The following is a 12,207-nucleotide window of genomic DNA, read 5'->3' as shown; positions in this document are numbered from 1 at the left end:
AAAGAAACTCAGTTACCTATAAGGGAATACCCATACGACTGTCAGCTGATTTCTCAACAGAAACTTTGCAGGCCAGAAGGGAGTGGCAAGAAATATTCAAAGTGATGAATGCCAAGAACCTACAACCAAGATTATTTTATCCAGCAAAGCTATCATTCAGAATTGAAGGTCAGATAAAGAGCTTCACAGATAAGGAAAAGCTAAAGGAGTTCATCACCACCAAACCAGTATTATATGAAATGCTGAAAGGTATCCTTTAAGAAGAGGAAGAAGAAGAAAAAGGTAAAGATACAAATTATGGACAACAAATATGCATCTACCAACAAGTGAATTTAAGAATCAAGTGAATAAATAATCTGATGAACAGAATGAACTGGTGATTATAATAGAATCAGGGACATAGAAAGGGAATGGACTCACTATTCTTGGTGGGGAAAGGGGTGTGGGAGATGCGGGAAGAGACTGGACAAAAATTGTGCACGTAGGGCTGAGGACAGTGTGGGGGTAAGGGCAGAGGGTGGGGTGGGAACTGGGTGGAGGGGAGCTTTGGGGGGAAAAAAAGAGGAACAAATGTAATAATCTGAACAATAAAGATTTACTAAAAAAAAAAAAAAAAAAAAAAGAAGAAGTACAACCAGAAAATATCGCAGCACAATCACTAAACTCTAATATTATGAACCCCTGGGTTTCTGTGCTTATTAGCACCTAGTAAGTGTTCAAGAAATGCTCCATGAATGAATTAAGACATTTACGGTCCATTAGGGATTGATCAAATTAAAAAAGGAAACGACAGTAGACTCCACTATCGAGTCTCTTCAACAAATCTCTTGCCCTCTTAGTTCAGAGGGGTTCTAACAGGTCAGCTGAAGCTACAGGAAAGGTGAGGAGGAGAAAGAAGCCCTGTGCTCCCCGTTTCCCTCCCATCTCCTTCCACATCGGGGGCTGCCCAGTACCTGCACCACCAGGTTCCCTCGGCTCCGACAAAACCGCTCCAACATCTTGAGGAAGAGATGGGTGGTTTCCACCAGGTCGATAAGGAACGAGCGGGGCTGGCATCGCTCGTCGAACTTCCGAAAGAGTGCCAGGAACAGTTCTCGATACTCCATAACGTAGAAAATGTTGTCTAGAAACGGGGTAGAAAAAAGATGGGAAGGACTGGACTGGAAAGTTTAGGAAAAGGAGATGGGTGAAGTTGGGACCAGGAAGAGTAAAATGCTGGTCAAGAAATGGGGAAGGCCATGATCAGAGACCAAGCCAGGGCCTCACTTTTGATGATGCGGCTGCTCTCCCGCACAGCCTCCTCTGGCGACACGTCCATCTCATTTACTGTGGCCAGAAGCTCCTGATAGGCCTTCAGAGCCAGGTGCATCCTGGGAGTTGAGGGAGAGAGGAGGACAACTTAGGACATAGGCTCATGGTAACAGTACCACTCCCCCCCCCAAAATAATGTCATCAAAACCAGAATGGGCCAGCCAGTCCTTGCCCCCCAGCCTGACCACCTTCATCTAAAACGCAAGAGAAAGTACCATCCAGAGTTCAGGTGTTCAGGTTCCTGGCCTGGCCAATGTGTCCAGCGGACTCCAATTCTCACCCCACTCACCGGCGTGCCCAGGAGGCAGCTTCCTTGCGGTCAGTCAGCATCATCTCATAGTAGTTGGTGAGGTTCTGCTCAATGAAGTGGAAGGTACGGACACTGAGTGTCTCGGAGACCAGGCCTGGCTTGAAGGAGGCAGCCCGGTTGAAGGCCATGAAGAAAGCCAAGGCCCACATGTAATAGGTCTCGTCGTGCTGCTGAGCTTTCTCCCGAAGCAGGTTATCCTAACGTCCAGGGGAAAAAAGACCATTCCATGACCTCGGGGCTTCCAATTTCCTCCTGTCCTGTGATAATGGGAGGGACCCTGGACACGACCATACACTATTCTAGGATCCACAATTTCCAAGCCTCTCTCCCCCTCCCCAGTATCTCCACATTCCTTGTGATTTCTTGAGAGACTTTTAACTTGCTCCTCTTCTGACATTACCACCATTTCTTAGGAGCATCCTATACCCTTCCCATCTTCTAGTCCACACTCCAGGGTCAGCTTCCCATAGGCTCCTCCCAGTTGCCCTTCGTGCCCACCACGACCCCCGTGACCTCTCCACTCCATCCTTCCGAGGCTCTCACCTTCACCAGGCCCATGAGCCGGTTGTAACAGTTCTCCAGGAACTCAGAGCAGAAGTCTCTGAGGAAGAGTCTCACGTTGAGGGCAGAGCGGCGCTGAATGGATAGCTCCCGGGCAGCCTGGCGACGTTTAGGCACCCTTCGGGGCTGCTTTCCCAAATCGGAACTGTAGTTTCGGAGCTAGGGGTATGGGCTGGGGATTAGAATTATTCCTAACCGCCACCCTCTGCTTGCAGCTCTTCCCACATCCCTGGTTCTGCAGTTTTCTCAAAAGAAACTCTTAGAGAGTCCTCTCCCACTGGGCCGAAGTGAAGACAGAGGTAGAGACAATAAAGCCAGAAGCTCTGTTTCTCCTAACAGAGGGTCTTCACCTCCAGAGACGCTGACCCTCCGTAGGTTCCCCAACTCCACACCATGGAGCCCCACCCCAGATGGGAGCATACGCACATTGTGGAGGCCTTTGTGAAAGATGAGGTCCCTCTCGCCAATGGATTTCAACCCCTGGACAATGTAGGAGCCCCCGAATCGAGAATGCCTGCAGTGAAAACAAGAACCAAAAACATTCAGGGTGATTCCTCAATTCTCTGGAAGTTTTATCCCCGCTTCTCTTTCATCAGCACATCAGGGCGTGTTGTAACTGCAAAATGGTATCTGGCCTCCACTGTCTGAGAAGTTGGCTCAGGCCCTCAGCACTCCAGCGAAGGAGTGGGCACATGGCTAGAGCAGCTCCCCAACACCCACCGGTTGCCGCGCTGAAGGGCTCGAGTCTTCTTTTCTGCCATCTCTCGCTGGCGCAACACCTCCAGCTCCGCCACATCGGTGCTCCGCTCCTGGGCTAAGCGTCCCTGTCCTACTCCTGCTAGCTGCTCAGGGTTCTACATTTGGAACAAGGAGGGGAGAGTCGGAGGGATGGTCATTCCTTATTCTGAGTCCACGCCTACTGGTGGCAGAAAGAATGAACAAAATAGGATTGTTGATGGAACCCCATACTCAAGACATGGCTATTCTATGTGTCACCACCTTCCCCCGGAGAATTCAGCCATTATTACAAGAACAATTCTGGCCGCACAGCAGAAGAGTACATGGACAAAGGGACTGGGGCAACAGGCCAGGGTCTCACCTGGTCACGAAACATAAGGGAGATGATCTCTAGCACGTGTAGGCTCCACTGCTGCTCAGTGGGCGAGCTGGCCAGGAAGAGGAGCAGGTCGTCCAGGCCACTAAGATGAATTGCCCAGAGCAGTTGGTCATGGACGCTGGCGTCATCATCGATCCTCTGAGCAGTGAGGGGTGAGGAGAGAGAGGGAGGCCAGTCGGTTCCACAGCCCTGCCTTGAGGTTCTCCAACTCATTCTTTGGCCAAGGTTCCCCCGACATTTGTCAGGAGACAGAAAAACAAACACACACACAAAACAAAACAGAAAAGGGCAGCTCAACCCAACCAAACACAAGAACTCAGACAACCCAAGACCCTTTCTCACCTTTTCCTGATCCAGGTCGGCTGGGACGTGGAGAATATTTCTGACCAGCAGCAGGATCCGCTCAATCAGCAAGTTGTCTTCCTCCTGCCGTTCCTCCCAGCCCTAGGCAGAAGGAGAGTTAGAGGAGAGACTCTGTGGAAGGCAGGCAACACCTACCCTGGCTGGGCGACCGAGGCACAGAGGAGGATCAGTACTAAAAGGAAAGAAAAGAGCTCACTCTCTCTAGAGCAGCGGTTCTCAACCTGTGGGTCGCGACCATCGGAAAACACATATAGCATATCAGATATTTACATTACGATTCGTAACAGTAGCAAAATTAGTTATGAATTTTATGGTTGGGGGTCACCACAACATGAGGAGCTGTACTAAAGGGTCGCGGCATTAGGAAGGTTGAGAACCACTGCGAGTATACCTGCATCTTTCCCTTCCCACAACATTCCCCGGGGCACGCACGCACTCTATCTGGAGCACAGCACCTTCCCCCCTCTTCTTCCCTCCAGGTGCATACCTTTGCTTTCTCTCTCTCTCCTAAGTTCCCTTCTCTAGCCTCTGTAACTTATTTTCTGAGCCCATGCAGCCCAGCTGGCTCACTCTTTCTACCTCTGTGACTTTCTAAATAAACTTTCGCTTGTATATAGCGGGGGGGGGGGGGGGAGAAAAACCTCAATCAGCCCTGAGGTAGCCAGAGACAGTGGACTGGACTATGTGTTCACAAGACTGGGGGACCATGTCTCTAACCTTAGCATGTCCCGACAATGCCCCAACTGGCGCTCTACCCCAAGGAGGAGCAAGGTGCTAACTGTCCTTGGGATCTTGGAAGGCGGAGACTCACTCACCAGCTGCAGCAGCTCATACAAGGTTTCACTGAGGACCCCAAAAGCCTTCTCACTGGCAAAGGCCTACAAAATAGAGGAATGGACCTTAAATAGCTCCCACCCTCTCCTTCCCCACTGTGCCCCCAATTCTGCCGCAGGGACTCTAAAGGAGAACCTCACCTCTTTGTAGGCCTGCAAGTAAGCCAGCACCTGCAGATAATGGTGCCGGAAGCTGGGCTCCTTGGGCACACTGCCAAAACAGAGCAAGGCTGGCTGTGTCAAGTTCACCATCAGCCTAGGGAAACAACAAAGGAGGCAGAAGTTGTTGTTTCCTCGCCAGGCACAAACACCAAAATCCATCAGATCAAACATCAAGTGCTGGCACATGGTGCAAGTTAAAGAGCTTGGGGTGCAACAACCTGATAACGGCATCGAAGAGTGCCTTGTCCTGGCGGTGCTGGGTAAGGATGGGCAAAAGGTCACTCTGCAGGATCTGGGCGGCCCCCAGCTGCTGCCGCACATCTCGAGTCTCGTCCTCATGCCTCAAGTAGCGGATCAAATCCTTCACACTCTCTTCAGGGACAGAACCAACACTTACATGGACCCCTGGAAGAAGCTCCGCCCAGGCCCAAGTGCTTTTCATACACATGGCTTGAGAAATTCAACAGAACTCAACTCAAGCAAATTTTTTTTTTTTTTACCTGTTTCCTCAAAAAGGTACTCACCTAAGCAATCTGGTTCCTTGTGGTAAGTGTCTCCCTCCAAGTACCCAAGGGCACTACATGTGGCTAGAAGTTCGCAGTTCATCGTGCATCAGTGGAGCAGCCAACAGAGATGTTTGGCAGGTGGAGACCGGGGAGATAAAAATGATGAGTCCTGCAGAGACAGGGAAAGGTAACGATTATAGGATCCTCTCCATGAAAGGGAGAGGGGAACAGGGCAGGGCCCTGATGAGCAGAGTATTCTGAACTAAATCTTCAAATGCTCACTTTAAAAAATATATATATTTTTATGGATTTCAGAGAGACAAAAGAAGAGGGAGAGATAGAAACATCAATGATGAGAGAGAATCACTGATTGGCTGCCTCCCGATCAGTGGCTCGAGCCCCCTACTGGGATCAAGCCCACAACCTGGATATGTGCCCTTGACCGGAATTGAACTTGGGACGACCCTTCAAGTCCGCAGACCAACGCTCTATCCACTGAGTCAAACCGGCTAGAGCTCAAATGCTCCACTTTTGTCAGAACCCAAAGTGCTTTCCCAGTCCGAGGGAAAGCTTTTAGTTAAGGTTTCTATCTGATCAAAACCCAAGAGGCTCCAAGCCTAAGAATTAAGCGCCTGCCCCAGGCTCTCACTTGTATCTGACACCATAGAAACAGTATGTTTCAAAGTCAAGGTAACCGAGTAGAAAGAAAGGTTGGTTAGAGAAAGGCACCAATTCGGAGACTTTCACGCTGAGAGCTCTGCAGCCTTTTGGGGGAAGCGGGGAATGAACTTCCCTCTCCCTTATAATGCCAGCCCCAGTCCCCTTCCACCTCCACTGTTACAGCTCTTATAAACCACAAGAGTGAAGAGAACCCAATCGCGCCACAGTGACCCCACTTAGGATCTGATTTAGAGGCACCAGAATGCAAACATGAAGCTCCTTCACTCTCCTCCCCAAATTTACTCTTTTTTTAAAAAAAATATATTTTATTGATTTTTTACAGAGAGGAAGGGAGAAGGATAGAGAGTCAGAAACATCGATGAGAGAGAAACATCGATCAGCCGCCTCCTGCACATCTCCCCACTGGGGAAGTGCCCGCAACCCAGGTACATGCCCTCGACCGGAATCGAACCCGGGACCTCTCAGTCCGCAGGCCGACGATCTATCCACTGAGCCAAACCGGTTTCGGCCCCAAATTTACTCTTAAGTTGTGGTAATCTTTGTAGGAGCCACCACCTTAACGCAGTGGTTCTCAACCTGTGGGTCGCGACCCCTTTGGCGGTCGAACGACCCTTTCACAGGGGTCGGCTAACACCGCCCTGCATATCAGATATTTACATGACGATTCATAACAGTAGCAACATTACAGTTATGAAGTAGCAACGAAAATAATTTTATGGTTGGGTCACAACATGAGGAACTGTATTTAAAGGGCCAGGAGGTTGAGAACCACTGATAACGGATCGCTGAGGAAAAGAAGCAAACAGGGACTGGTGATGTTTCCTGTCACTATCCCAGGACAACCAGCTTCCTTTTCTGAAGCATGCCACTTTTTAAAAATTAAGATCCTTAAACTCTCCTCAGATAATCAAGTAAGCACAGGTCCAGAACTCTGGATGTTTTAGAACCCGACACTAATAACGCAGACACACACAAACATTACATTCACTACCAGCTTCTGTGGAAAATGGGAAATATCCATCAATTATGTCCCCTTGGCACAATCCGCCATGCTGCTCTCAGCGTGGCAGCCTCCTCTACAAAGACCATTCTCCGTTCCATACCCAGTCCCCCCCAGGACATGGGCAGTGTCCAAAGGACTATGGCTCAATGCCTGACGTTATCGCCCAGATTTTGTGTAACTGGTCTACTGTTCCGGCTGCCTGCTGGCCCTCTACCCCTACCTAGTACTAACCTACTTTCTGACTGTCCAGCCCAGCAAGAGCGAACCAGTAAAACACTCAATGAAAGACCAGAAAGCCTGAAGGGAGACTTCCTCTCGCTGCCCTTTCTCATGGGATCTGCAGGCCCTGGGACCTGGGCAATCTCTGACTCTCCTCAAAGACACATCCAGCTTTTTCAGATAGACCACTGGTACATATTCATATTCTCTCTCTCTCTCTCTCTCTCTCTCTCTCTCTCTCTCACACACACACACACACACACACACACACACACACACACACACACACACATTGAAGGGCTTCCCTGTCTTTCCAAGTGGCATCCTAGGAAGCTGACAAAAACAATCAGCAGAGCTGGTTATAAATATGCTGAGTCAGCACACCCGCCTCAAAATAAGGCACAGCTTCCCTCCCGCGATATGCTGCCTCCTCCGCTGTAGACCAATCCTGAGTATAGGTTAGATATTTGTAAAATTGGCCCCAGCTACTGTTAGCTGGCGATCAAAAGAAAAGGGGGAGAGGAAAGCAGGTAGAGAAGGAGCCATCCTTGCAAATGTGAGAAGGGAAGAGGTTCTGTAAGAGACCCAGGACTTCAGGTTCTAATCCCCTGCAGTTTTAAAAAATATATTATTTTATTGATTTCAGAGAGGAAAGGGGAGAGAGATAGAAACATCAATGATGAGAGAGAATCATTGATCGGCTGCCTCCTGCACGCCCCCACTGGGGAAGGAGCCGGCAACCCAGGCAAGTGCCCTGACCTGGAATCAAACCGCAACCTCCTGGTTCATTGCTCAACCACTGAGCACACCTGCCAGGACCCCCTGCAGTTCTGACAAAACCAGAGGTCAACAGGGAAAGCAGAGGAATAAGTGGGTCAGGTGACCTACTGTAAAGCTTCCAGGCCAGGGGTCAAGAGGCAAGCTGGCAGTCTTGTGCTTAATCATTAGAATTGGAATAAAAGAACTCCCACAGGAGTTTCAGCCCTCCCTGCTGAAAACACTATTAAAAAAGCAGCCAGGGACGGAAAACTTACAGTTTACTCTCTTTCATGCAGCTAAGCAGAAGCTACTCACCTACTCTGTCTGCCCGATTCCTCTCCTAGACCACTGATTATGTCTTATATCTACATCACACATACCCATCCAACCCCCTACTTCTTAGATCCATGCTTGATTGCCTCTTCTGACTATCTACTCCTCACTCCCCAGGAACATAAAGGTACATATTCCAAGACATAGAGCCTCCCATGCTCTCTATATCTTTGCTCAGTTTATTCCCTCCTTCTGTAAGGTTCTCCTTCCTCCCTTAACTCCAAAAGTTCTAAGCTTATCTGACCTTCAAGATCCAGCTCAAATGCCATTCCTTTTTTGATGTGTTGTTCCACCTACTTATGCATTCACTGGTTGTTTCTTGTATGTGCCCTGGCCCAGGAAAAACTCTGAAATGTTTCTTGGTGTAACAGAAAGAACAGTACAGTGGTCAGAAGGGGCGGGGGGGGTCAAAGCCCTGGCTTCACCGCCTACCTGCCTATTATTCACCGAGTTTATCTTGGCCTCCTCATCTGAAAAATAAGGGAAAGGATACTGGGGCAGCCATGGAGGTGCCTGCTCAGATTTTTCTTCAAGAATGAGCATGCCATTCAGCTGCAAAGCATAAGGCTAGCTGACAGCACCTCCAGGACCCACCTCAGCCCTACTCTTCCCTGGCAGCCCCCAGCTAATGAGGAAGCTCAGAGGTATAAGGCCTAGAAATTTCTGTCCAACAAGGAAGCCAGGCAATCCTTGCTTCAGAGTTTCCCATTGGGTTGGCTGAGACTGTGAGATCTGCCTTGTAGTCTGAGGTCTTCCCTGTCCCCAATCCTACTCCCTTCTTTCGTGGTTATTGTATTGGAGAATTCAATTAAGCTACAAAAAAGCACATTGTGAACTAATGGATAATACAAAGTTAAATTAAAAATCGCTGGTTTGGCTCAGTGGATAGAGCGTTGGCCTGCGGACTGAAGAGTCCCGGGTTCGATTCTGGTCAAGGGCACATGCCTGGGTTGCGGGCTTGATCCCCAGTGGAGGCATGCAGGAGGCAGCTGATCAATGGTTCTCTCTCTCTCTCTCTGAAATCAATAAAAATATATATTTTTTAAAACCAGTGGTTCCCATGCGTTATGATTTCATGTACTAGTATATATCCCTCCAAATTGGGAAAACTATCCTATCTTAACTGATAATAGGGATATTACAAATATAAACACTTTTTAAAACCCCCTCTAACATCTATGAACACCATTGTTTCGTAAAAGAAACAGTTTAACATAAAGTATGTATGATACAATCCCATCTATGTCCTTTCTTTAAGGTGTCTGATAAACAAGTCTTCATGAAAAACTTCCCTAGCCCCGGCCAGGTGGCTCAGTTGGTTACAGCATTGTCCCAATACACTAAGGTTGTGAGCTTGATCCTTGGTCAGGGCACATATAACAGTCAACCAATGAGTGTATAAATAAGCGAAACATCTGATCAATGTTTCTCAGTCTCTCCCTCTCCCTCTCTCTCTGAAAAGCAATTAAAATTTTTTTTAAAAATACAAACAAAAAATAACCCTACTCTAAATTGCCCTTACTTTTCTCATTTCACTTCAGAATGATAGAAATGTTATTACAGAATAGTCCTGTTCTTCTGTCTGACATTTAGGAATTAAAATTTTTTATAATTATGTACTAATTATATAATAAAAGTCAAACCAGGCCAACAAGAGGACAAGGTTTCCTTTTATTTTGTTTATTGCTGCAGTCCTTATGTCTAGAATAGAGCTGGACATATAGAGAACATATAATATTTTCTGAATGAATTCATTTTGAATCAACATATTATCATGAGTCATACTCTTTGGAACCAGTGAGCCCATTTCAGGGACTATAACCCAAGAAAATAATCCAAAAAAGAAAGGAAATCACTTGAACATAAACAAAAATAATACCTCTTCCTAGTACACTCTAGTTTATAAAATGCTTTCATAGCATTATTATACTTTGATTTGAATCTCACAACAGTCCCAAGTGACAGATACAAATATCTCCATTTTACAGATGAAGAAATAGGCTAAGAGAGAATAAACACCCCAATAAGATGTTTATAGGTAAGTTACCTTTAATGGTAAAGCCTTGGAGACAACCCAGATATCCCAAACCTGGGGGACATCTAGGAAAACTTTGGACTATTAATAAATAATATGTAATATAAAAATCAACTATGCAAACTAAAACTCAAAAGCTTATTCTAAAAAAGGGCATATGAAGTAGAATGCTCACTATAACCACATAAAAACATGAATGATCTGAAGGAGATGAGGGAATCTCAGAAATTACTAGTAAAGATATAGCTTGTATTTAAAAATAAAGCTAATTCACTGTTTTAATTCTTTGGGTGAAATGCTACTTTCCAATAAAATCAGCAAAGGCAGCCACTGCTGTATTTCCAAGTGTTCCCTCCCATCCCCTTTCCTAGCCCAAAGGTGGGCTGGCAGACTGAGATATTATCGTTCAGTTCTTCTACCCATAGAAATGCAGAAACCTGTTGAGTTTCACTCAAAGCCTATAGTCTCCGCTGGTCTCCCTCCTCAGGCCTTCATCTTTGTGTTTTTTATCTCCCATAGTAAATGAGTTTTGAAACAGCCAAACTCTTGTATTTCTGTGGACATCAAAGGCTAACCCTGATGCACAGACAAGACAGTGGGGTCTGCCTTGGCCGGTGTGGCTCAGTTGGTTGAGCAGCGTCTTATGCACTGAGAAGTCACCAGTTCTGGTCAGGGCACATGTCAGGTTTCTGACTCAATTCCCAGTAGGGGGCGTGCAGGAGGCAATTGATCGATGTTTCTATCTCCCTCTCCTGAAATCAGTAAAAACCTGTTTCTCTCACATCGATATTTCTCTCTGTCTTTCCCTCTCTCTCTCTAAAAATCAATGGAAACATATCCTTGGGTGAGGATTAAAAAAACCTTTTATTTTTTAATGGTGCAGCTGCTGTGGAAAACTGTTTGGCAGTTCCTCAAAATGTTAAACACAGCCCTAACCAGTTTGGCTCAGTGGATAGAACGTCAACCTGCGGACTCAAGGGTCCCAGGTTTGATTCCGGTCAAGGGCATGTACCTTGGTTGTGGGCACATCCCCAGTAGGGAGTGTGCAGGAGGCAGCTGATCGATGTTTCTCTCTCATCGATGTTTCTAACTCTCTATCCCTCTCCCTTCCTCTCTGTAAAAAAATCAATAAAATATATTTTAAAAAATAAAAATCATCATTCTCCCCTTTAAAAAAAAAAGTTAAACACAGTTACCATATGACATATCATCCACAATCTCACTTCCAGTTATATATCTGAGAGAAACAATATGTCCACACAAAAACTTGCAGTACACAAATGTTCACAGCAGTACTATTTATAATAGTCAAAATGTGCAAAAAACCCAAATGTGCATCAACTGATGAAGAAACAAAAAAGTGGTCTATCTATACAAGGGAGTATTAATTGACAATAAAAGGAGTACAATAAATGCTATAACGTAAATAAAACTTGAAACATTATGTTCAGGGAAAGAAGCCAGACAAAAGGACACCTATTGTATGATTCCATTTATATGACATGTTCAGAATAGGCAAATCCATGGAGACAGGAAGTAGATTAGTGGTTGCCAGGGACTGGGGTAAGGAGAGTTGGGAAGTCACTGTAGTAGGTATGTATGGGGTTTATTTTGGGGTGATGAAAGTATTCTAATATTAGATAGTGGGTAAATGGTTATAATTCAAAACTGTGAATTATATTACAGTACAGATGTTATTAAAAAACACCCCACACAATTGCTATGTATTCTTTTTTTTTTTTTAAATCCTCACCCAAGGATATTTCCATTGATCTCTGGAGAGAGAGAATGGAAGGGGGCGGGGGGGGGAGAAACATCGATGGGAGAGAGAGAAACATCAGTGTGAGAGACACATTAATTGGCTGCCTCCCCACACTCCCTGACTTGGGCCAGGGATGGAGCCTGCAAACTGAGGTACATGCCCTTGACTGGGAATCAAATTTGAGACCCTATGGTCCCCAGGCTGACGCTCTAACCACTGAGCAACTGGGCAGAGCTTCACTATTTAAAACAC

General features: G+C 46.4%; 1 protein-coding gene across 2 annotated transcripts in view; it reads right to left on the bottom strand.

Moving 5' to 3' along the window:
* The window catches only part of TIMELESS (timeless circadian regulator), a 36,461-nt gene that overhangs the window by 12,177 nt on the left and 12,077 nt on the right, over positions 1-12,207 (bottom strand). The window contains exons 2-13 of one of the 2 annotated variants that reach the window (XM_036301031.1): positions 5,182-5,332; positions 4,876-5,029; positions 4,637-4,751; positions 4,478-4,540; positions 3,642-3,743; positions 3,282-3,437; positions 2,903-3,036; positions 2,609-2,696; positions 2,165-2,341; positions 1,601-1,818; positions 1,267-1,370; positions 954-1,123 (exon numbers count right to left, since the gene is read on the bottom strand). In XM_036301031.1, the coding sequence (XP_036156924.1) occupies positions 954-1,123; positions 1,267-1,370; positions 1,601-1,818; positions 2,165-2,341; positions 2,609-2,696; positions 2,903-3,036; positions 3,282-3,437; positions 3,642-3,743; positions 4,478-4,540; positions 4,637-4,751; positions 4,876-5,029; positions 5,182-5,263 (1,563 nt within the window). In that variant the 5' untranslated portion in view covers positions 5,264-5,332. The remainder of the gene's footprint in view (positions 1-953; positions 1,124-1,266; positions 1,371-1,600; positions 1,819-2,164; positions 2,342-2,608; positions 2,697-2,902; positions 3,037-3,281; positions 3,438-3,641; positions 3,744-4,477; positions 4,541-4,636; positions 4,752-4,875; positions 5,030-5,181; positions 5,333-12,207) is intronic. The other variant, XM_036301032.1, reaches the window with a different exon arrangement.

This window comes from Myotis myotis, unplaced genomic scaffold (genome assembly GCF_014108235.1).
Source record: "Myotis myotis isolate mMyoMyo1 unplaced genomic scaffold, mMyoMyo1.p scaffold_m19_p_3, whole genome shotgun sequence".
Taxonomy (NCBI): Eukaryota; Metazoa; Chordata; class Mammalia; order Chiroptera; family Vespertilionidae; genus Myotis; species Myotis myotis.
Note: the sequence above shows the minus strand (reverse complement) of the source record. Positions and strands in the feature narration are given on the sequence as shown.